The sequence below is a fragment of the Leguminivora glycinivorella genome, chromosome 8, assembly GCF_023078275.1.
Source record: "Leguminivora glycinivorella isolate SPB_JAAS2020 chromosome 8, LegGlyc_1.1, whole genome shotgun sequence".
NCBI lineage: Eukaryota > Metazoa > Arthropoda > Insecta > Lepidoptera > Tortricidae > Leguminivora > Leguminivora glycinivorella.
In genome coordinates, this window is record NC_062978.1 from 9,053,760 (window position 1) to 9,078,221 (window position 24,462).

Sequence of the window (24,462 nt, forward strand, 5' to 3'; positions counted from 1 at the left end):
TGAGACCAAAACTGGACCAATGTCAAGTGTCATTGGGAGTATTAAATTCAGAAATTATGTAACGTGAATAATTTGCTTTTCTTACTGTTTAATCGAAACGGAAATCATCCACTGTATCCTCTAAATACAACTATTTGTACTGAAAGGTCTGATTAATCCGTTAACTTAAATGCAGTAGGCCGCTAGCGGCCGCTGCCTGTCATCAAAAATGGTCACGTTTTTTCATTTGTAGTCTGCCTCTTTTCCACTTATAGGATGATCATATACGTGACAGCTTCTCTTTTGCACACTTCAGCAGTCTTTAAGCGGAAGCGAAATGATAGGTCTGTGGCTTTTCCATATTAAATTCCATTTGTATGGTGTAAATTAGTTCCAACGGCCGCCGCTAGCATTCATGTTAGACATACCCATAAGATGACAAACAGCACCAGTCTGTCTGGCTGTATCTCCTAAACGGTGCATCATAGCGCAAAGAAATTATCTTAATATTTCGCAACCAAGATCTCGCCTGGTGGGCACTCGTGAACATTGCTCAGATGCCGGAGAACCCGCTGAGCGGGTTCTCGCCATACGTAGTGCACAATTTTTTGTCTCCAGCAACCCCATTTTGCGTTTTGGCATTCTTTTATTATTATATGAGGACACAATTAAGCCTGGCGTCGTTAAGGGACGGTGCCTAAAGGATCCCCCAACACCCCCTACTTTTCCAGCTTTTCAAGCAAATAAAAGTCTAGAATACCCAGAGTAGGCGACTACTGCCAACATAAGGCCAAGTAGCCCTCTACATGTTGGCCGGTCCTAAGGTCTGTCGAGCCCTTATTTGTAGCATTTTGTTTCGTTCATTCATTCGATCGCACCGCGCACGCACCTTTTGTTTTTTTTTATTCGCCGCGCAAACGGCGCAACGCGAACGCGAAACGAAATCGACCGGCTGAACGCGACATGGCGTTAGTTTAGCGCAATTTAATGCAGAGTTCTTTTGTTTGAAACCTAAAGAATTACGCTGTTTATATCAACTGTAGTGAATGTAGTGATTATATGAACGCGGTGAGTATTATTATTTATGAATTCCGGTTCCTCTCTGTGAGATCTGTCGTTAAGCGCCGCTTCATTTTCAATTTTCATAGTACAGTGCGTTTAAATAGCAAAGCTTTGTACCGTAACGATGTTTGTTGGATAGGTATTTCGTTAATATTCTCTTATATTGCGTTTTACGAAGGACTTTACGTACTAGAGAGGTGTTAAAGCAGTCTGTGTGTATTGTTTCATTCAGTATTATTTTTAATTTTGAGTTGTAAATAATTAAATTCATTTGTTATTGCAAGCTTTGGTGACTTTTAAATCGTGCACTGCACTTCCAAAAAATATTAATTGTATTTGTCTTAAAGTGTGAAAATCGTGATCAAACGTATAAAATGCACTTATTTTCAGTCATGAGTACATTGGATATAAATAAAATGGAGGGCGAGGAAGAAAATAAAACACCCGATAAGAAACAAATCGAAGCGGAAGAAAAGGAGGTAATGCTGAAGACTGAGAGTGAAAACAACGAAATTAATACTGAAATAAAGGCAGAGGGCGAAGGGCCGGTGAAGGCCGCGCTGTCACAGGAGGTGATTGAGCAGGGGCGGGAGGTGAAACCCAAGTTTATTCCCATAGGTGCCATTAAAATGCCCGGGTTTTTCACCAGAAACTCGGATAAACCTAAGGTTTGTACATTTTACATAATTCAGAGGCTTGAATAAGCAGTTTGATATATTTTTTTCTAGTTGTAAAGGTAGTGTTCGCGAATAATTTAATGATATTATCATCATTCATACTATGAACCTCTTCAAATATAATTCAATAATTACAATATATGTCCAATATGTTTATAAATTGTAACTTGTGAAAATTTGTAATGTTATTGTTTGCCAAGTTTTTAAACACCAGTATAGCCTAGGATCTATAAGATTAATAAGAATGATCTAGGATTAAATGTGACTTTATTGAATCAAATCTACTAAATGCAAATGTTCGTAACAGGATGATGAAGTCATTGAGAAGGATGCCGAGAATGAAAAGACGGAGACAGAAAGCAAGCCCAAACGCAACCACTTCCAGTTCCTGCACACATGCCCCTTCACCACGTTTCTGCACCACCCTACACAGCATGATAAAGGTTAGTGAACGTGAAGTAACATAGTTGTAGATATTTTTCCCTGATGTTGCTTGCGTCTATGGGTGGCGATGACTGCATCCCATCAGGTGGCTTACCTGCTGCCTATATCACAAAAAAAAGGATGCTGCACAGTCATTTGGCATCTGAGAAAAGGGTGATAAAGAAAGGAAACCAAATTAATTCCAACTTGCTACCAATATTTTTAAGTCTACTTCTCTTCAGTGTTTGCTGTGCCGTGATGCCCCATGACTAGTGATGTGCAAGTTGCGGAAACTTACCAAAAAAATCTCAAATTTCTTGAAAAATTCACGAAAAATAATGGGAATATAAATTTATGAAATGGAAAGTTTCGGTCCATACAATTGTCCATACAAAGTATGGAAAGTTTCTGAAGTTTTCCTATGTGAAAATTTCAGAACTTTGGAAACTTTCCGTCGGCACATCAGTACCCATGACAGTAGTATATTCATGTTAAGTACATTAGTTATTATTATCTCAAAAGTATCATCAGCTTCACACAGAGACCCAAACTCACATCCCAAAATGGGTATGCAACTATGCAGAGCACATGAAACTGCTCAACTTTCAGTGCCACTCTTGTCAATATAAGGTTAAAAGAAAACATAATTCTAATCGAAATAGGTACCTAGTTTTAGTGAAAGTATTTTGGGTGCCCTTATTTCCACATAGGCGCACTACGCTCAGGGGATCAACTAAACCCTATTTAAAATCGTATTTCAGATGGTAACATTATAGAAGAGAAAAAAGGTATTCGTTTACCAAAAATTAATGTGGATTACCAAAAATTCTTCCAAAAGAGGTCTAACAAAGACCCTGAGGCAACGCTTGCTTCCATGGAGACATTGGAAGACAAGCTAGACACACCCAATGATGGAATGGAAAATGTTAAATTAGATCCAGAAGTAAGTAAATATTCCTATTTTAAATGCTTTTTCATTGAACCAGCTTATATGAGCTTTTTATTCTTTGACAAAAGATGAGAAATTTTGCATTTTTTGGCATCTTTCACTTGTTCGAGTGTAACATGAGAAATTAAAATAAACAATGTCTTTTAGTCAAAATGAGTAATTTGTTTGCTGCCATACATGGTTATTAAAAAAAACATTTTCCATTTTAGGAAGCTGTTGATGGCAAAGTGGCCACGAAATTGCCTTTCAAAGAAAGAATTCGACAGAGGAAGTTTATAATTGGCAAGTATTTGATACAAAATTTGTTTGATGTTGTATATATAAGCTTTGAGCGCAGTGCGCCCAAATAACATTGAACTAAGCATCGGTTGTCTATTGTTTGCCCGACAATCATTTAACATAATATTCATTTGCCCGAATCTAACTTGCCTGAATTTCATTTGCCCGAATGATTTGTTTACTATAAAAATCATATGACATACTCGTTGTTTATCCGAATATTACCTTCCATAATCATACAATGCCATACTATTTGTTAGCCATATTATTAAGTGCAATAATATGGTTTCATAGAATATTCAAACGCCATAAGCAATTATTGCCATATTAATTGTTGCCCATATTATTACCTAACCTAACCTACTTTCTGATAGCAGTTTCATTTTCCAGGGGTCACAGTTCTAACCTCACCTAACCTACTTTTCCAGCAGTTTCATTCTCCAGGGGGTCACAGTTCTAACCTAACCTAACCTACTTTCTGATAGCAGTTTCATTTTCCAGGGGTCGCAGTTCTAACCTAACCTAACCTACTGTCTGATAGTATTTTCATTTTCCGGGGGTCACAGTTCTAACCTAACCTAACCTACTTTTCAAGCAGTTTCCTTTGCAGAGGTTCACAGTTCTAACCTAACCTAACCTACTTTCTGATAGCAGTTTCATTTTCCAGGGCGTCACAGTTCTAACCTAACCTACTTTCTGATAGCAGTTTCATTCTCTAGTCCTTCTAGTACCTATTATAGTTGTTTTCGATTCTGCCAAAGCACATTCTGGAAATTGACTTTTCTGGACGCTAATTTGTATGACAAATGATAGTATGGAATGTGGTAATTACGGATTTCGATGATTCTGACAAATGACATTATGGAAACTGACTTTATGGGAAACAAAGTTTCTGGCACTAGATTAATATAGTAAACAATGATTATGGCATAAGATGTTATGAGAAACAATATTATGATTGTTGAATAGGATGGCAAATAAAATTATGGCAAATGAAATTCTGGCAAATGGGGGTATCCCCTAAGCATCACATACTGCAGTTAATTCCGTTAAGAATAGTCAAAGAAAATTTCGTTCGAAAACATATTCAACAATATTAAGTTTATATATATTTTTTCATAGCTGTTAGCTAAAAGCAATTGCTGCTTTGTTTGATATATCATTGTAGATTGTAGATATCAATTGGACACATTCAAAAAGCGGACGGAATTTGTCCATATGACAGTATTGGCTGCACTGACCTCGCATTATTTAATTCATTATCATAGTTCTAACAGCGAAGCAGTGAGTGTGATAAACCCTATTGCGTCGGTGCGACCCTATTTTTTTTTTTTTTTTTAAACAACTTAAAGTAATATTAACTTTATTGCAGTTATAAATAACACAATTAATAATGATCGTGCGAAAAGGTCAGACTGACGTGATACGCGTTATCACACGACCGTGATTATACCCGCCTAGATTGCCTATTTACTTTCTTAACACCAGTTATTACAATAACAATGTCAAATAAAAATAGTGACGTCAAAGAGCCGAATAAGGGTTGTGTCAATCCACGGGAAATGGTACCTTACGCTGCGCAATAGTATTTGAGCGTTGTTAATAATAGCTTAAGCGCCTATCGTCATAAGGTACTTTGCTCGTGGGACGGACTTGTAAGTAATGTTAGCGTGGTACAGTCGCTATCAGTTAATTCGGAGCGGCCAAGGTGCTCACAGGATATGTGAGCACCTCGGGCGACTGATGCTGACAGTACACTTGCTATGCAGACGACCTGATCGTGGGCGCGGTGGTGCTGCTGGTGCTGCTGGCCGTGGTGATCGGCGTGGTCGTGGGCGCCAGCGCCGGCCCGCCCAAGGAGCGCCCGCTGCGCCTCGGCCGCTTCATGACCACGCTCTCCTCCTGCGGGCCCGTCGAGGGGTTGGTGCTTCTATCTTATACTATTAAACGAGCAATTCTTGTATATTTATTTATTTATTTATTTATTTATTTATTTATTTATTTATATATACCGACGATCTCGAAACCGCTCTAACGATTTCGCTGAAATTTGTTTTGTGGGGGTTTTCGGGGGTGAAAAATCGATCTAGCGTAGCCTTAGATCCCGGAAAACGCGAATTTTCGAGTTTTCATGAGTTTTTCTTTCGCATTTGTAAACGTAAAATATGGTCCTTAATTTCGCCGCGCGCGCATCGATTCCGCTTAGCTCAGTCGCACGAGGTCGGTCTAATGTACGCAGATAGATCGTAGGTGTCAGGGTTTCGAATCCGGTCAGAAATTAAGTTTTTGTTTTTTGTCTTTTTTTTTGTTTTTGTATTTATAAGAGTTTTTTTTTATCTAAAGACGTGATATATTAAAATAGAACCGAGCGAAGCTCGGTCGCCCAGATATTTCATTATTAAACGAATACATAATGTGTCCAGCAGGGTTAGCACATGATTGCTGCGAGAGTATGTCGCCACGAGATAGACTACCCGTCCTTATGTCATTAATACAGTTAAAAGAAGACGTGTGATCTATCTCGCGGCGACATACTCCCGCGGCAATCATGTGCTAGGCCTACAGGCAATTTGCTGGAAAAAAGAATCCCCAGTTGCTACCATCAAAAGGTGGAAAAGACATCCCAGTAGTAAGGTCATTAAACTCATTAAGGTTAACATATATGTATTGGCCCGAAACATGTCGCAGCAATAGCGATAATAATGTGAGTACAACCGTATTTTAATTAATTATAATGTAAAGTGTTCAATCTCTCCCTTAGACAATTTATTTCCATGTGCTTGACTCGCAATAACTTAGTTTAGTAGTAATCAATAATTTGTTCGCGGATGGTATTCGGCGAATTCCAGGATGAAAGTTGTACAAGTTATTCCACTAACGCAAGGTATTTACTACCATACTACCATGTACCTATATCTGTATGCTCATAAATTGACTAAGTACTTACTATTTATACATTTTAACAAGTCTGAGATGGTTTTTTAGCCAACTGATACGATTAAATTAGTACACACAACTAACACCAACCACAAAAAAATTAAAGTTTTCTTGTTTTTCTTTTAGTATCCTGGATGAAGGCGTGTATAAGTTCTACAGCATTCCCTACGCCGTGCCGCCCATCGGAGACTTGAGGTTCACGTATGCTCAGCCACTTAACAACATATCGATGTGCTGGAACGGCACTCTTCAAACCCACAAGCCTGGGCCGCTCTGCATGCAGTTTAAAGAAAACGAACGAACTATTATAGGCGAAGAAGACTGCTTAACGCTGGACGTGGTCACTCCACACGTGAGGTACGATTCTCGCCTGCCAGTGGTCGTTCTGATCGGAGCCGATACTCTGGCCGGCGGCATCAGCCCCGCTCAGCCGTCCGCTCTGTACGCTCGAACCAAAGAGGTGGTCTTCGTGCGACCCAATTTCAGACTCGGACCATTCGGATTTTTGGCTCTCGATATTCTTTCTAAAACCAAATATCCAGAAACCTCGGGCAATTACGGTCTGAGCGATCTGCTAGTCGCGTTACGTTGGGTGAAGCTGAATATTCAACACTTCGGTGGCGACCCCGACTCCGTGACGCTGCTCGGCCACCGAGCCGGCGCCACGCTGGCCGCCGCGCTCACCACCGTGCCCAAAGCTCAAAAGTTGTACTCCCGAGCTTTCCTGTCGTCCGGCTCCGTCATATTCCCCGGCAAACCCCTGGCAGATTCGTACGCGTCGAACGAGGAATTCAAGCAGAACAGCAAATGCAACGACGCCGCCTGTCTACGTCGCATGAAGCCGGAGGCGGTGATGACGGCCGTGCCGGCCACGTGGCTCGGGTCCGACGTCGGCTCCCTTCCCAAGACGAACGAGATGAAACACTCCTGGCTAGTCCTCGACGGCGCGCTCCTCACGAGCCACGCCTTCGAGGCCTGGGACGCCCAGAAGGAGTCGAGGGAGACCGGCAAGGAGCGAGCCTTCAAGCCGATGGTGTTCGGGACGACCGCGCACTCGGGCCACTCGGACCTGCTCCGCATGAAACACCTCAACTGGACCGCCGAGAACGTGGAGAGGGTCGTCAACGACAGCGTGCTCGGCGACAAGAACCTGACCGGCGCGGTGTACGCGCACGTGAACAAGACGTACTCGGGGTTGGTGACGCTGATCTCGTCGGTGCGCACGCTGTGCCCGCTGGTGAGCCTGGCGCGGCTGCGGCTGGGCGCGGCGCTGTACGTGGTGGCGGGCTCGGGCGCCGGCGGCGGCACCGCGGGCTCGGGGCTGGCGGGCGTGGACGCGGACCTGGAGGCCATCCTCGGCACCTTCGACTCGGAGGTGGTGGAGCAGCGCCGCTTCATGGCGGCCATGCAGCAGCTCTTCTACTACTTCGTGTGGAACGGCCGCCTGCCCGGCCCGGAGGCGGGCCTCATGGAGGTGGGCCAGGACGTGCTGCCGCTGCACGGGCTGCCGCTCTGCGACCTGCTCATCCGGGAGGATATAGTGCCGAGGTACGCTCGCGTCGATTAGTCTCTCTTAAAAAAGCTCCCAATTTCCGAGTCTAAAGAACCTGATCGATTATCATCCTTATGTTTGTTGAGTTGTCCTAGACTAGCTAACTAATCACGCATTGCTTTAAAAAAAAACCTTTATTTTAATATGTTCATATGAAATTATGCAGCATTTTCCAGCCGTCGAGTATATAGCAACTAATGGCTGAATTGAGATTTCGTACACCAAACTGTAATTGCCTACTCTTCGTGTGTGGGCTCCCGACTCATCAACTTTTTTTTATCGTTAGTCCACTTTGACTAGTACCGTGCCGGCACGTTCAGATAAACGAAAATTACCCAAGGGCATAAACGACTACTATTTCATGATAATCACGATCGCATTTATGTATTTTGTTATACCTAATATTCATTTTATAATAAAAGGTATAATTTTAGTTGACTTGAGGATTGTATACAATAGTGATATGGCGAGCTTCCTAGCCGTAACATGGTAAGGTAACCTCATGAGACCGGATATTTTTTCAACCGTATGCTCTTTACTTAAGAGTTGAAATTAGTTTTTAGTCCGATCTTCTTTAAAAAAAGGTTTATTAATATGGTTTCTGAAAAAAATCACAAGTCAACTTTGAATGTAGATTACATTTTTATAAAGTCCTTCTAATTTGCCGAAAAATCTCGAAATTGACTGTAAAGCTCTCCACATTATATCACGATTGTATAATACAATACTATCGTTCAACTTCTACATAAAAATAATAAGCAGGAAGGTTCATGATGTATTGTTGAATGTTGTTTTAGTACTTAATACGATACTGATAACGGGCATACGTTATAGACCAATAACACAGCATTTTATCTCATATAGTATGAAAATACAATATAAAAGTCAAAGCCCCAATGAGACTGATATCATGATTTTCATTAAAATACTCAAGAAAAAAAAATATTGATCTCCATAATTTACCAATTCTTATGTGATTTGTACTTTTTCACCAGTATTTTTAAGTTTTAAGTGTTAACTTTCGCATAATTATCAAAAGATCTTAACGAATCTACATGTAATGTAATTAGCTCTAAGATAGGTACAACATTGTAAGGTCCGAGGACGCCCTCTAATCTTGTATGAAACCAAAGTATGTTGAATAATTTGTCATATAAGATGTATTTATCGTATTTTTTTATGGTTGATATATGACCAATAAGTAGTAGCTAGTCACCTGTTGTCATAGTTGGTAGGTTGGTACAGTTTAGTTTTCCAGACTTTCATTTAACTACACTGAACGTGCAAATTACTAGTCAAATTAGTAATTAAACACTCATTCAGTTTTTTCTCATTACCAAAAAATACGTACAAATTGACGATTGGCGCTAGTGTTGAAGGGTGTCCTTGGTTAAACATGTATATTTGTATGTCCGTGTCCATGTCTACACATAATGAATGTGATTTAAGTCTGATAATTCCAAAGAGTGATTTTTTTTGTACACTGTAGGTAACTTATGTTTTAGTTCATGCTTAGATAGACTATTTGTAAGAATTTGTACTCGTGTAAAGTCATTGGCGTCGTTGTGCTCGCAAGAACTGAAATGAGTTCATTTCTGCAAGCCTTCAGGAATTCACTGATTTGACATAACATTAAGACACGTTTCTTTCTTTGCTAGCTCAAAGACACGATGTCTGTTACAGCTGTTACTCTCTTTCTTGCCAAATCATTTGGTTGCACTAGGCAGCTTGTTGACAGCTTTCGTAATTTTGTAAAGTATTTAATAAATGAAATTTTTAAGACTGAGATGTATTTTTATTTTAGCCTTACACAAATCACCATTTATTGTCTGGACCCAATTTATTTAAACAATTTAGAGCGCTTCACATAAGAGCTGCCTTAAACTTCACGTCATAGTTTCAATTTTGCTCTTTGTTGTATTCCCTTCAGTTAATATTTCTTCTACGTTATTGGAAAGAAACTCGAAATTGATGCCATGACTATTTAGTCGGTCAATTAATTTGGTTTGGTAATAAGCTGCTCCAGTTGTAAGCACACCACCCCTGCAATCAAAGAAAATATTATATAAGTTAACGTATCTAATACAGAATTCACGATTTTTGGTCTCACAGTTTTAGTGGCTGTTACTGTGGCTCAGTAATCGCAGTATGGCCTATAACATTGCCGGTAATTTAATAAACACGCTGTATATTGTTACTATAATACTTACTTCGGCATAGACGAATACTCTTTTAATATTGTAATCGCCGAAAACATAAAAGCTATAGCAGTGGCTTCATAAGGGTGCGCCCCAGAAACCTGCAAAAATAAAAAGACGCTTTGAACATGGTGTTGTCATAGTCTATATCGAGCTTAAAAATATGTCAATCGGTATACCTTTAAATGCATTGTTTTATTCTTGTTATTTACACTGCCGTTCCCCGATAGTATGAAGCTATATTTAGTATCTCGCATATTTTCTTCACTTGGTCCTTCATGGCTCATAAACCCGGCCGTAAAGAATCTGGGATGCTTCCGTAACAATGTTCTAAAGCACTTAAAATAAGACAGCCAGTAATAACAATAGAATATCGGTATTATTAAAATCAAGTGTATCAGTTGTGGCATCGTTGTGTACATCTTATAATGAACTGGCTTTTTCCCTTCTTTTTCATATACGTAACGTTGTGTCATGTCCACAATGTTACTGTCAGGGCCTGGGTAAGGAAACCAAACTTTTGCGTTCTTTCGGTGAAAAAATGACCTGGAAATTACGAAAAACTTTTTAGTGCACGACAAATACCTATATTACTTAGCCTTTATCAGAGACATAAATAAAAGACGGTCAACCATCACATACGCAAGCAACCTAATGATTTTGTTTTTCAAGCAAGGTTTTATTTTAGCTAGTGCCGTGCATCTATGCTCTTGACGGCTCTCGTCAGCTATTTCAAAATGCTCTTTCATTTACCTACTTTTTCATTTCCTCTGGCTCTGGCCCGTAGACATCATTAGGAAATATTTCTTCCTTCATCCGGAAGTACTCTGGAAAGTTTCCCAATTCGTACACGAGGGAATCCCATGTCCCGAAATGTACGAGACAGTTGTCCCCGCCACATAGGATGTTGCCCAATTTATATACCCTTTTTGGCATTTCTATTTCTGTGTAGCATTCAACTGTTTGCAATGTGCCTAAAAATATAAATAATTGTAATTGATTAGCTTTATAAGTATACAGAGTGTAACAAAAATGGTGGTGATCCGTTTAAGGGCGTACTCAGTATCGTATTCTTATCAGGAAAAAGTAGAAGAAAATTTTTTTTCGCTAAAAAAATTTTCAGTTCTGTATGAGCCGGGCCGCGCGAATCGGTCGAATCTCCATACTAGATAAAAAATTTTTTTGCGAAAAAAAAATTTTATCCTACTTTTTCCTGATGAGAATACGATACTGAATACGCCCTTAAACGGATCACCACCATTTTTGTTACACCCTCTATGGGTCTTTGATACTATAATTGACCAAATTTTTAGAAACTTAATTAGTAGCAGGTAATTAACATTGCATATCCCCTCCCCCATCCCATGCAGCCTAGGTTGGCCATACAAATTGACCACGTGACTTCCACCCTGAGTTTGAAGCTGGATCCATCCGCCCTTGTATTAACATAATTGTCGTCCACGGGTAAAGACAAGACCTACACCGATCGCCATAAAAAAAGAGGTACGACTCTCTATTAGAAACCCTTCTTATTTAGGGGTAAAATTGCCACTGTTCACTGGTTTTGACTTTATCTGATGATAGATAAAGTCAAAACCAGTGAAAAGTGGCAATTTTATTTTTTTGATGATAAAAACCTTGGCTCCACTGACCTTTAAAATGATTTAGCAGGTGCACGAAACCCATTACCCCTGGGATGGAGCCATACCCGCAAGCACCAATAATTAGAACATTGGCTTCTTCTGCAGCTCTATTGTAACGTTTGTATATACTGAGCATTTGCTGAAACAAATAGTAATACCTACTTATTATATTGTGCAACATGGGCCGTAAGTCAAATATTGCATGCAAACGAGTGTACCTATAGTAAAATCGCAAGGGCTAGCCGCAGCGATTTGAAGACTCGAAGTCGAGTGTCGCAAAATATACTGGACTCTATTATTTAAGTAGTTACGATAACTACTCACGTGTAGCTCAGCAGAAATATCCACGTAATGCGTTCTAGTTTGTATGCAGGTCTTAATCACCAGCTCGCTTAGGGTCGTATAAGGGCCAGTTGAGTTTACTACTACTTTTGCTCGACGACACACTTCTTGCACCATGGCGGCGTTTTTTATGTCGCATTCTATTACTGGAATATTCTTCACGTTCACACCTTAAATGCAAAAATTATAACTATCACGGTCGTATTATCAAAAAAATTATTTTAGAGATACTACTTATGGAGTAAAAAACATGCAATCTATTACCTCTATACTACATGCTTCTACCTACTTACCTAGTACCTACTATGTATTACCTATTTTTGAGATTTTGAAGTCATTTAAAAAACAGTGTTTATTTCTACACTTAATAAACTCTGAATTAAATAGGATAAAACACAAAATTTTTGTTACATCGGTAGCAAACTGACATATAGCCTGTCCGATGCTAAGCAATCTCCGTAGCCTAATGGACGCCTGTAACTCAACTTTGTTACATGCGCGTTGCCGACTCTCGGTGAGCCATGAGGTCACAAAGGAACTTACCGAACATACTATTATTTTTGTGTTGACATAAGAGTCAGATAAATAACCTGACGCAAAGTGGTGAGTTGACCGTCGCTATGTTGTCCATGGACACCCTGAATGGACACCCCATAAGTGCGTTGGAGGCCTTTGAGACTCTTTTGTTATTGAACGTTTTAAGGTCGAATTTATTCGGAATTCGGACAGAGAGACAGTTAATTTGATTTGTGGTTATATCGTCCGTACGATGTACAAGTCGTTCACGTTCACATAACCTTCCGCGATATAACTTTTTTCCCCTCACTAGCTCAGAAACACGTGTTTTGTCCTTTAATACCAGCGGGTAAAAACGCATTTTATCCACTAGTGGGTAAAGTAATTTGACCTTGAATAAAGTCAAATTAACTGCTTTAAAATTGATAAAAGTAGGTGAATCTAGTAATAAAGATGATTTACCACCTGTGGAACTACTGGAAGCAGTGATAAACGCATTTTTTGCGTTATAGTTTCCTCGCTATAGTGAGGGGAAAAGTTTTGTGTTACACTCGGGTGCAAATGTATTTTACTTCTCGTGTGTTAAATAACTCGCAAGTTCAGGATTCTATTCTCGAACCACTCGCTTCGCTCGTGGTTCAACTATAGAATCCTTTCACTTGCTCGTTTTTAAATTCCACACTCGGCATTAAAATACAACTTTGCCCCCTTGTATAACAAATAACTATTATGCTTACTGCTTATGGGTGCCTGTGCTCCGATTAGCAACTAACCCCGAGAATTGGCGCAAGTAGGCAATTGTTTTTACGAATGCGACTGCAGTTAGTAGGTAGCGTGTATGATTTGACCTAATGACTTAATTAACCTAGAACGACTCAACCGTGTTAGTCCGGTTTCCTCACGATGTTATCCTTCACAGGTCCTTCTACTTTTTTAAATAGGTATGTACCTAATTTTAAAATTAAGAATTGAGACCGTCACTCTTTTAATTTGTTTGTTGTAATTATTAGGAACTATAGCTTTTGCCCGCGGCTTCGCTCGCATTAGAAAGAGACCAAAAGTAGCCTATGTCACTCTCCATCTCTTCAACTAACTCCACTTCAAAAATCACGACAATTCGTCGCTCCGTTTTGCCGTGAAGGACGGACAAACAAACAGACACACATGCACTTTCCCTTTTATAATATTAGTATGGATATGGATTAATTTAGAACAACGGAGATCACGTAGATGATAAATGTTCCCAGTTGAGTAAATTACCTACCCATTTTGTAGATGAGATAGTCACATCTTATTGATATTATAAATACCAGTAAGGTACAGAGGAGCAATTACGACTGAGGGACAATTTTCGCCGCCGCTGTACCTTTATATTAAATTATAGATTTTTTTCTACATATACTTTGCTATAGGTACCTATTAATAGTAAAAACCGGCCAAGAGCGTGTCGGGCCACGCTCAGTGTAGGGTTCCGTAGTTTTCCGTATTTTTCTCAAAAACTACTGAACCTATCAAGTTCAAAATAATTTTCCTAGAAAGTATTTATAAAGTTCTACTTTTGTGATTTTTTTCATATTTTTTAAACATATGGTTCAAAAGTTAGAGGGGGGGGGACGCACTTTTTTTTCCTTTAGGAGCGATTATTTTCGAAAATATTAATTTTATCAAAAAACGATCTTAGTAAACCCTTATTCATTTTTAAATACCTACCCAACAATATATCACACGTTGGGGTTGGAATGAAAAAAAATATCAGCCCCCACTTTACATGTAGGGGGGGTACCCTAATAAAACATTTTTTTCCATTTTTTATTTTTGCACTTTGTTGGCGTGATTGATATACATATTGGTACCAAATTTCAGCTTTCTAGTGCTTACGGTTACTGAGATTATCCGCGGACGGACGGACGGACGGACAGACAGACATGGCGAAACTATAAAGGTTCCTAGTTGACTACGGAACCCTAAAAAAGGTATCCCCTTTAAATATGGAGTTAGAAAAATTTACAAAAAGCTACTAAAAAAAATAACAATAAATTGAATCAGATCTGTTTTTCCTGGTCTTTTTACATGAAAAGTAGATTCGTTAAGAGTGAGAAGTACAAAAAACCTTACCTTTACCCACCAGCTCCGCCAGCAAATTATTAAGCTTTTCTTTCGAACGTCCGGCTACACCCCAAGTCACATCCGAATAATCACTTTCGTTATTAATTGAAGCTAAATGTTTAACAACGTATCTTCCTGTAAAACCTGTGGCACCCAACACAACTAAGTCAACTCTTTCTTCCATAATTTCAACTTAGGACGGTTTACTTATTATAGAGCGGCTTAGTCGTTTAATGTCGTCCGACTGCTAGCAGAACAAATATATTACTATTTCAAACAAACAATATACCTACTTCCCTCGCGTCGCGTCTAAGGCTTAAAGTAGATGGCCATCGCGTGTCAGGGTCTCAGGGCCATCCACATCATACGTAGTTGTTACCACATAGAAGCGTGAAAGCTATTTATCAATGCGTAACGCACCGTTCATAGATAGATATCTGATTGCGTCATTTAAACTATTAGTTTTGGCAAAAACCAGCCAGTGCAAAGCTAAATAAAATATTTCATGCGGTTGTACAGAACCATAGTTCTCCGGAAGTTATGAATTGTGTTATGGTTAGGACCTATATCTGAAATAACAGTAATTTTATTCCATTCGCAGATCCAGAGAGGGAGGGAGGGGTAATGAGCCTAGGTTGGCTTTACAAATACACCAAGTGAGCCCCCTGGAGCCTGGGCAATGACCACGTGACACGTGACTCCCCTCTGGGCACGAAGATAGATCCACCCTTGTTTTACACTGCAATTAAGTAACACATTAAAAACAGCAATTTTTTCCTAATATGTATGTACCTAATGTCATTTTACCGCAGTTAGGGCAAATTGTACTATTTCATTGTAGGTACCTTCGATTTTAAATATTAGTTAAATTTATATTTGCGACCATTTGTTTTGGTCCTTCGAACCGAACATTTTGTACTGATTAAATAAAATTTAATTCTTTAGAGTTCGAGAATCGCTCCACATCCAGATAACGTCGTCGATAACGGCACAAGCCAAGAACTAAAGACTTCGTCACACTGTGCACTGGAGGTGTGCTGTGTGGTGTAGTGCTTAACACGCGCATGATAGTGCGCCGCGCAAAGCTTCGCTGCTGACATTGCGGCAATGAAAATATTTAAAACTTACAGCACTTATCAATATTATCATCTACTTAACTTCCTAACATATTCGGTATGCTTTTGAAGGATTAAAAAAACTCACAAGCATTACAATTCTCATAAATTTATTGTGCACACGCATATTTCACGAGTACCTATCAGACAATATCTTAAATAAGATAATTTAAATTTTGTAATAAATTAACATACAAACGAATCCTAACTCAGTAAACATAGGAATACCTAATGATAATGGATTTTCAGATTTCTTAACAAACAGTCTTTTAAATACAGATTTTTGGTATTTATATTACTATATCGAACAAGTAAACATAATGTTTCCAAATATTATAACAACACATGATTTATTATAACAGTCTTTACAAATCCAAAACAAACACTAACGGAAATAACACAGGTCTGGTGGGTCCTAATCCTAAAATTAACCTAAGATGCCGAAAAGAATCTCTTAGGTATTTACAATAATATCAACAGGCTTATTAAGGATACCCCTTGTAGGTTTTATGAAGATTATAATTGGTGTTCTAATTAGTATGAATTAAGCCTTGCTCGTATCATTCATTTGATATTATTTAATGAGATTATGTCATGAGGGCAAACAGTTTTAACAATTGATAAAAAATACAGGTAAATATAAAAAAAATACCTGTAAGTCCGATAATTTGGGCGTAAATATAGTCTGGTCTAAAATGCAAAATGTCCAGGTATAGGTAGGTTAGGTTCGCTAGGTATCTTTAAATGGCCAAACTACACAGGATGTCGATATTGCTTTAAAGTTACGATAAAATGGATAAAATATTGTGGACATTTTGCGTTTTAGACCAGTGGCTGCCTACTTTGGGTACGTTGTTGATGGAAGTTCGGAAATCGTACATATCACATTCAGTGATTGCGTTCTCTAAGGGGGCTGATGACAGCGGGCAAGTTTTCTTTGCCGATTTTATGGGCCTTGCGCATGACGGAGGGGGATTTGGGCGCGACGTGAGTCTCCGCGTCCTTCTTCAGCTTGTCGATAAGAGATGACTGCTTTGCCACGGTCATGGTCAGTTCCTCGTTCTCCTGTCGCAGCAGGGACAGCTCCACTACCAGCGATTGCTGGTCTTGTATCTGTGTAAGAAAATATAGTTAGTGGAAGTTTTGGACATTTATAGACTACGCTAACGATACCCATATTATCCGTATCCGTATCGCTATCGCTAACGCTATCGCTATCCCTATCGCTATCCCTATCGCTTTCCCTATCGCTATCCCTATCGCTATCCCTATCCCTATCCCTTATCAAGATGTTTAATGATATAACACTTTAAGTTCTCGCGCTTTGTACACATATTTAAAGTCACATACAGGTCGAACGCGATTAATTAACATTATTTTTACCTTTTTTCCCAACGTTTCGGCCAGGTTGCACTGGCCGTGGTCGCGGAAGACTGACGTCCCAGCAAAATGTCACCGGAGATGTAAACAACACAAAACTACCCGATCTTAATTTATATAAATGTTCGGGGTAGACAAATAAATATAATCTACCCGCTTTTAGTTAATGTTTATTTCCCACCATGTTTATTTTAAAGGTAAAAATAATGTTAATTAATCGCGTTCGACCTGTATGTGACTTTAAATATATGTTTAATGATTTCGTATCAAGTGCTAAAATAGAAAATTATCGACGAGTCATAACACTTAAACATTTATAATCGTTACCGTAGTTTACAGTTGTACTAATTACGGCAAAAATGATGATGTTGTAATACTTGTAATTAGATTAGTCCCTGGTGCATAAACATAAGATCTTTATTACAACCATTTTTCTCGCGTGATTAGTACGGTTCTGAACTAGGACGGTGGCGTGGACGGTGACGGATTGAAAATGTACGGTCGAAAGTTTAATTCCCATAAAAATGTTGACCGCCATTTTTTTAGTGCCAAGATTTGGTTGACCATCTACATTTGTGAAAAAATAATAAAAGATAGGAAAACAGGCCCGTAAGATTGTATAAAGGGTACAGTCGAGTTCATAAATATGTGTACATTTTTTCACCTTATTGCAACGAGTTAAGGGACCGTCCCCACTCAAGAGACGCATGTCTTGAGGCGCGGAACGGACGTCCGCGCCACGCCGCCTGAATGTAATTTAAAAAACGTCTTTTCAGTACATTTTGTATAGGAAGGACGCGCAAGAGACGTCTCTTGGCGCGCTCCAGGCGGCGCGGCGCGCGCCAAGCGACGCGTCGCCTGGGGGCGCGTCTTACGTCTTTCCTATACAAAATGTATTGAGGAAATGCATAACGGTCCCTAAGGTGAAGAAATGTACACATATTTATGAAGTGTACTGCGAGTGTAGGTACCTGTGCGTGCAGACGCCGGTTGTCGTTGTCGCAGCGCGCCAGCTCGGCGGCCGCGTGCGCCAGCAGCGCGCGCGCCGCCTCCGCGCCCGCCGCCGCCGCCGCCGCCTGCTCCGTGGCCAGCGAGCACAGCGCGCGCTTTTCTCCACCTGACACACATCATTTGCTATTATGCAAAATAACAATATGAAAAATGCCTGTTTTTTTATACTATAGTGGCAAACGAGCATACTGCCAGCCTGACAAGGAAAGCAGTATCCGTAGCCTGTAGACGCAGATATGTTACATGTGATGTACGATGCAGTCTGAGTCTGCACATTCGCACCGTCGTTAAATCATTGATTACATTACTTATAAGTGGAAAGGGCGATTCCTAAGTACACATTTAAAAATAGCGAAGTTTTCTCACAAGTTCATCTGGCGCTAAATTTGGATTTTAACGTAATTTAGAAGTGGCAGAGGTTTCTGATCTGCTCCTAGTTAATCCGATTTCTCTGTGCGTGTTAAACATGTAGGTATGTATTTACGAAAGAAACTAAGCTTATCTAAATTACTCACCTCATCTTGCAAAACTTTAATTTGAGATTTTGACTCCTTTTTTATCATCTCCACATCTTCAATAAGTTCACTCTGTATAGTGCCGAGTTCACGATACGCCTCTTTTTCGACGTTTTGCAGGCTCTCGATGAGCGTGACGTTGTGCTCCATTATACGCGTGTGCTCTTTCGCCAGCGCCGCTTTCGACTTCAGAATATTGACCAAAGCTTCCTTATACTCGTTGCATTCTAGAAGAGCGTTATTTAAAGAGCTTTTGTAGGTACTAACTTCATTCTCAAGAGCCTCTTTGGCATCAGTCAAGGATTTAACTTTTTCTTCCAAATGTTCCAATTCACTATCAGATTCCCGCAGCCTCATTGTGAGAACTTGAACAATATCTCTAGTTACAGAGAGGGACATTTCAAACTGACGTTTCTCCTTGCTCGTCTTGTCCACCTCTACTGTGAGTTTATTGATTTCATTTTCAAAATCTATAAATTTCTTCTTTGTTTCATCTTTCAGTTCAGTAGTCTCTTTAAAGATGCTTTCTTTTTCAGATTTTAGAATTTCACATTCCTTCTTTAGAGCATCAAAGTCCCTTTGTAAATACTGATTTTTCTGTTCTGCCATGCTAATGCTATATTTAAGATCCTTGGTTTCTTTTTCAAGAGAGAATATTTTTTCTTGTTGTTGGGTCCAGTGTTCTTGGATTGAGCGACTACGCTCTTCAAACTGAATCTCACAGAGTCTCACCTTTTCATGAGTAGCCTCATCAATCTGTTCAAGTTTTGCTTTCATTTCATTGTCCTTATTTGCCAATTGTTGTTGTAAATCATTTACCAAGTCATCTTTTTCTTTAGTCAACTGATTCTTAATGGATTCAATGATAATGCTGTAATGTTCTCTAATGCTATCCTGTTCTGTTTTTGATCTACTTATAATAGCTTGCTTTTCTTCTTCAAATTTAGACTTCAAGCTTTCAAGCTCAGCCTTGTACTCCCGCCGAATGCTCTCATTGGCTTCTAGAGCTAAGGCATGATGTCCCTTAACCATTTCAAGTCTAGACCTAGTTTCTTCTAATACAGATTCCATATTGCTCAGTTTCTCTTGAAGATCCTGACACAGACTATCTCTAATCGTTATAACTTCTTCAAGAGAAGTCAGCTCTACTTGTTTACTGCTCACTTCTTGTTCTAATTTCTCACAGAGAAGTTCAATTTCAGCAATTTTAAGTTCATATATTGCAATCATTTCTGTATTATCTTTGTCCATATTTTTATTAGCACTGTCTTTGGCTTTAGATTCTTCTGAATCATCTTTTAGAGATATCTGTGATAGCTGTTTATTTATACTGTCAGTAGTGTTAACATTTTTGGTAGTTTCCTTCATTTGTTTTTGTAAATTAGCAATTTCATTTTTGAGTTGTTCAATTTGCTTGTTATATTCATTAATAGTGTAGTCCTTGTTCCTAAAAGTAGATTAACAATTAATGAAGTCATTCAATAGATGGTAGTTTATTATTTAATTATTGATCAATTGAACAAACCAATACATAATTAATACACAGAACTTTACTTTAACTGATTAAAAAAACAATACCTTATTTCAGCTTCTTGGGCTTTGATGACATCTTCAGTGGCTACCTTACAGCTTTGAATTTTGTTGCCACTCGGTTTTTGACTTGAGTGTACAGGCTTTTTGAGACTAGACGGTGGCTTAATAATTTTTTTATTGGTAATTGGTTTAGGCTGAAAAGAATGTTTAAAATTATTGAGTGTGATTAAATCAACTAGTGAATCATGATTTAACTTTCATTCAATGAATATTATTTGCTTTGGAATTTCTGTTTCTACAAATCATTGAAAAAGTCAAGGGTATGTTGCAATAGGCTAGTTTCCTATACTTGAAATAAAATATTTTATGCAGTGCACGACATAAAGCACCACATAATTAGAAGAAATATATGGACAGTAGTTATGTATAAACATAATTTCTATTTAATAAGTCAAAAAGAAAGATATAAAGTAAATTAATTGACCATGACGTCACTCATAGTAATTCCATATTAGCAAATTGTTTTGACAGTTCTTAAAAAGAAGCTGATTTAATAGTAGGAAACTAGCCTATTGTTAAGTAAATCTTTTTAACACTTTTGTATATTTCACAAGTGGTAACTGAGAAAAGAAATCTCAGTTGTTTTCTCAGTTCCCAGTGGTATGTACTGTGTAAATTTTTTATAAGTAAAAAAAGATCATACAGTGAGGAAAGATTTGACGCTGGGAATGGAGCTGCACTGGGACTGCACATCGCTGCTGGTTTTTGCCTTTGCTGGTGTGACAATAGACTTTGGCTTGCTCAAAACTGGGGCTTTCACATTTGGCTTTGGTTTTTCAGACTCTAGCTGTTTTGTTTGCTTCCCTTTTTCAGAGTCTGCCTGTTTAATTTGCTTTTTCTCAAGATCTAGATTCTTAGTTGGCTTCACTTTTTCAGACTCTGGCAGGTTTGTTAGCTTTACTTTCTCGGGTTCCGGTTGACTGGTTGGCTTCACTTTCTCGGAATCTGGCTGCTTTGTTTCTTTTGTCTGGTTTTTCAGAGCTGGATAACAATAGGAAATATTTATTTAGCTGAGATTTTACAACTTCCATACCATACTTGTATTCTCATGTCTCCATCCCATGAAGCCAAATAAGTGGATAGGTAAGTAGTTAAGTACTCAAAACTTAAATTAAGAAAACCCATTTGGGAACATATAGGATTGAATGAATTCCAAGTTGCATCTGCTTAGACAAGTGGGGATCTCAAGTAATGGAGATAAATATTATTAATTTGTAGGGCGCAACTAATGAATCAGACCTGTATAAAATTAAGGTCTCTTTCCCTATTTCTAAAGTTGATAGTTACTTATAAGGTCGAGTGTATAGGTAAAACAAAAGGTACGTTTTTTTGTTTGTGTTAAAGTTGACGGTTAGCGTTAAATTTATGCTACACATATTATTACTACGCAATTAACGTACCTATAATAAATGGTTTATTTCGACATATTTATTGGAAAGGTAATTAATTTAACTCATGATATGTTTAACTTAAACATGCAAGTGGTTGTAAAATTAAGAAATTACACATAGGTACTACAGAAACAATTGTTTTCAAAAACTATTTTTATAAAGTATACTCACATAATGGTTCAAATCTTTTGGCTTTGGAGAACATTATTTTTAATATAAAACACTCAAATAAATAAATAAACTATGCGAAATGCAAAAACAGTCTCGAAATACAATACTCAACGGCTTTCGTTCAACGCTCCGTCCGTCCGTTGAGCGAACGCGCGCCAAATTGCAGACAAGTACTAGACAGAGTAGACAGACTATTATTATTTCGGCAGAAACCGTTAAATTACGTTTCGTTACATACTGGGGACGCTATTGCTATGTCTTGTATGGGAACCCTGCATTTTATGATTAAGCACTGAGACTTGGCACAGTTGTTCATTGGGTGGCCCTGAGTAGATAAAGATCGGGAGGCATCGAGAGCCCCCCTTAATTTAGGAGGGAGGAGGGGGGGAAGGCTGGCGCATCCGCGCTTCCTTTGAAACCATATTTCTCTAAAACTATCAATATATCATTTTCGGATAAATGAAGGACGAGGAATTCAGTTTTTGAACAAAAAAAATGTATTTTAGAACAAAAATACAAAATAAAATGGGAAAATCTGAAAACGAGATTTTTTTTTATACATATTATTGCACATTTTATGAAAACTGTAATGGTTTTTTTCTAAATAAAAAATATTATTTAATAGCTACATTTATCTAGTTTTAGAAAATGTATAATTTGTTACAGAAATATATTATAGGATGAGTGATAAAAAATAATTTACATCGCCCGATAGGGTGATTTGAATGCTCATTTCAATAAGTTTTGTCAATGATTTCAGGTATAATCACTATTTTTAACACACGAAAGCCGTAATCATTGTAGTTTATGGCTATTTTAGTGATTAATGTACTTAAAATAAAAAAAAATACAAAAATTTTAAAAAATATTAAAAATGTGATAATTTTTTTTAACATTATCCTATTTTGTTCTTTCTACACAATATATATCTAAAAGCAATAAATATCAATAAAAAGCCACATTTATACAGTTTATAAAAATATATAGTTTGTTATATAAATATATTACGAAACGCGAGATAAAAAATAATGAAAGTGACGTGGCAGGGCGATCTTGATGTACGGGTCAGCTTGTATGATTCGATGAGGTGAGGTAAAGGTACTCAAAGCTCTCAAAAAGTGTAGTTATTTAGAGTACTTCAAATTAAACAACATACTCCTATATAGTCTGAATTTAACTATTTATATTACATGAAATGATCGATTGATATGATAGGTCAGATATATACATCTGATCCTAATACATACATCTTGTGAAATAGTAGTTATCTATATGATTTGCATAATTTATGGATAATTCTTACTTGACATATTTATTATTCCAGATCTGCGTCCTGTACTTTGGTTAACGAGTGCCGAAAATAGTTATTAACCAAAAAAGACCGCCAAATTAACAGCATTTCACCGACAAAAGCTGCCTTGCACCATTTTTGTAAGGGTTATAGGTATATCAAGGTGTCCATGTATGGGGTCAACTAAACCCAATTCAAAATTTGCCATTATTTTCTACTTGTGGCTGGACGAAAGTCTGTAACAATTGGGATTTGGGAGCCTACTTGCCCGCAACGTTGCCTGTTGCTGCAGAAACATGCCTCGAAATTGTCGGATGCAGGTGTAATAAAAAACAGTGCCGCGTAAGGTGCAACCGTAAAAGAATACTTTTTAAATTAAATGTTCGGAGCTGATGTGCTTATGCAGTGGATGTTGTGATATATACATAATTAAATTCAGACTATTCATGTTGTTTTATTTGAATAACTCAAAATAGCTACACTTTTTGAGAGCCTTGAGTACTAGCCCCGATACACATGTTTTCGTCTAGTCAGACCATTTTTTGAGGTTCTCCTTTGTACAAAAGCAATGTCTTAGTTCAAAAATCATTAATGTTTAATGCTAATACGAATCTAGTTTATTTTTTATGGCACTATTGCGCAATAACTAACTATCATTGATACTGAAAGGAAGAATATGACGATTTTTATTTTATCTTTTATGGATGGGTAAAACCAATTTAAAGGGGCCCAAAGGAAGTAACTAAATTCTGCTAGTAAACTAAAAAATCTTCAAGCCTATGCATGCAGAACTGCTTTAGGAGAGGAGAACGTGATTAAGACATTTTTTTGCAATATAAGTCACATGCAATTTTATTTTACAATCAAAATAAACTATATTATAGGACTTTTACAATTTTCTGTACTGGGTCGTGATATACCTACTTGTGTAAACGTTATTAGAATAAGTATATTTCTGTATTACTAGACGAACTCCACTGCATAGCGGGTAGTACCTTTACCTCACCTCATCGAATAATGCAACGTAAGATGTACATTAAAATTTTCATTTTCATTATTTTTTATCTCGCGTTTCGTAATATATTTATATAACAAACTATATATTTTTATAAACTGTATAAATGTGGCTTTTTATTGATATTTATTGCTTTTAGATATATATTGTGTAGAAAGAACAAAATAGGATAATGTTAAAAAAAATATCACATTTTTAATATTTTTTAAAAATTTTGTATTTTTTTTTAATTTTAAGTACATTAATCACTAAAATAGCCATAAACTACAATGATTACGGCTTTCGTGTGTTAAAAATAGTGATTATACCTGAAATCA

General features: G+C 38.0%; 3 protein-coding genes across 6 annotated transcripts; 1 reads left to right on the forward strand and 2 right to left on the reverse strand.

The window, feature by feature from the left end:
• The first annotated feature begins 15 nt into the window (after positions 1–15).
• On the forward strand, positions 16–8,525 carry LOC125228583 (neurotactin). 3 transcript variants are annotated; one of them, XM_048133204.1, is made up of 7 exons: positions 16–1,047; positions 1,432–1,709; positions 2,026–2,161; positions 2,903–3,084; positions 3,300–3,372; positions 5,139–5,289; positions 6,433–8,525. In XM_048133204.1, the coding sequence occupies exons 2-7, from the start codon at positions 1,434–1,436 to the stop codon at positions 7,871–7,873; spliced, it is 2,259 nt and encodes a 752-aa protein (XP_047989161.1). In that variant the 5' UTR covers positions 16–1,047; positions 1,432–1,433; the 3' UTR covers positions 7,874–8,525. The 3 variants fall into 3 exon arrangements, with proteins under 3 accessions (XP_047989161.1, XP_047989163.1, XP_047989162.1); XM_048133205.1 differs by lacking the exon at positions 16–1,047 and adding an exon at positions 1,101–1,180; XM_048133206.1 differs by lacking the exons at positions 2,903–3,084; positions 3,300–3,372.
• A 95-nt stretch (positions 8,526–8,620) lies between these two features.
• On the reverse strand, positions 8,621–15,390 carry LOC125228585 (saccharopine dehydrogenase-like oxidoreductase). Its single transcript, XM_048133208.1, has 7 exons — positions 14,673–15,390; positions 12,024–12,211; positions 11,709–11,838; positions 10,814–11,030; positions 10,236–10,602; positions 10,069–10,157; positions 8,621–9,901 (listed from the first exon to the last, which is right to left on the reverse strand). Exons 1-7 carry the CDS (start codon positions 14,845–14,847, stop codon positions 9,745–9,747), a joined length of 1,323 nt encoding a protein of 440 aa, XP_047989165.1. The 5' UTR covers positions 14,848–15,390; the 3' UTR covers positions 8,621–9,744.
• Positions 15,391–15,871: 481 nt separating this feature from the next.
• Positions 15,872–21,981, reverse strand: LOC125228770 (myosin heavy chain, clone 203). 2 transcript variants are annotated; one of them, XM_048133446.1, is made up of 6 exons: positions 21,840–21,981; positions 20,921–21,258; positions 20,263–20,411; positions 18,681–20,131; positions 18,130–18,269; positions 15,872–16,891 (listed from the first exon to the last, which is right to left on the reverse strand). In XM_048133446.1, the coding sequence occupies exons 1-6, from the start codon at positions 21,871–21,873 to the stop codon at positions 16,667–16,669; spliced, it is 2,337 nt and encodes a 778-aa protein (XP_047989403.1). In that variant the 5' UTR covers positions 21,874–21,981; the 3' UTR covers positions 15,872–16,666. The 2 variants fall into 2 exon arrangements, with proteins under 2 accessions (XP_047989403.1, XP_047989402.1); XM_048133445.1 differs by having other exon boundaries at positions 16,734–16,891; positions 18,130–18,275; positions 18,685–20,131.
• Positions 21,982–24,462: the final 2,481 nt, after the last annotated feature.

Coding starts and splice junctions, on each gene's coding strand:
- LOC125228770 (XM_048133446.1), bottom strand. CDS start 21,873: ATGTTCTCCAAAGCCAAAAGATTTGAACCATTAT. Junction 21,259..21,839: donor CAAAAGATTTGAACCATTAT/GTGAGTATACTT, acceptor ATTGTTATCCAG/CTCTGAAAAACCAGACAAAA. Junction 16,892..18,129: donor ACCGGCGTCTGCACGCACAG/GTACCTACACTC, acceptor TTTCTTACACAG/ATACAAGACCAGCAATCGCT.
- LOC125228583 (XM_048133204.1), top strand. CDS start 1,434: ATGAGTACATTGGATATAAATAAAATGGAGGGCGAGGAAGAAAATAAA. Junction 3,373..5,138: donor ACAGAGGAAGTTTATAATTG/GCAAGTATTTGA, acceptor CTTGCTATGCAG/ACGACCTGATCGTGGGCGCG. Junction 5,290..6,432: donor TCCTGCGGGCCCGTCGAGGG/GTTGGTGCTTCT, acceptor TTTTTCTTTTAG/TATCCTGGATGAAGGCGTGT.
- LOC125228585 (XM_048133208.1), bottom strand. CDS start 14,847: ATGGAAGAAAGAGTTGACTTAGTTGTGTTGGGTGCCACAGGTTTTACA. Junction 10,603..10,813: donor GAGCCAGAGGAAATGAAAAA/GTAGGTAAATGA, acceptor CGTAATTTCCAG/GTCATTTTTTCACCGAAAGA. Junction 9,902..10,068: donor GAGTATTCGTCTATGCCGAA/GTAAGTATTATA, acceptor CTTTGATTGCAG/GGGTGGTGTGCTTACAACTG.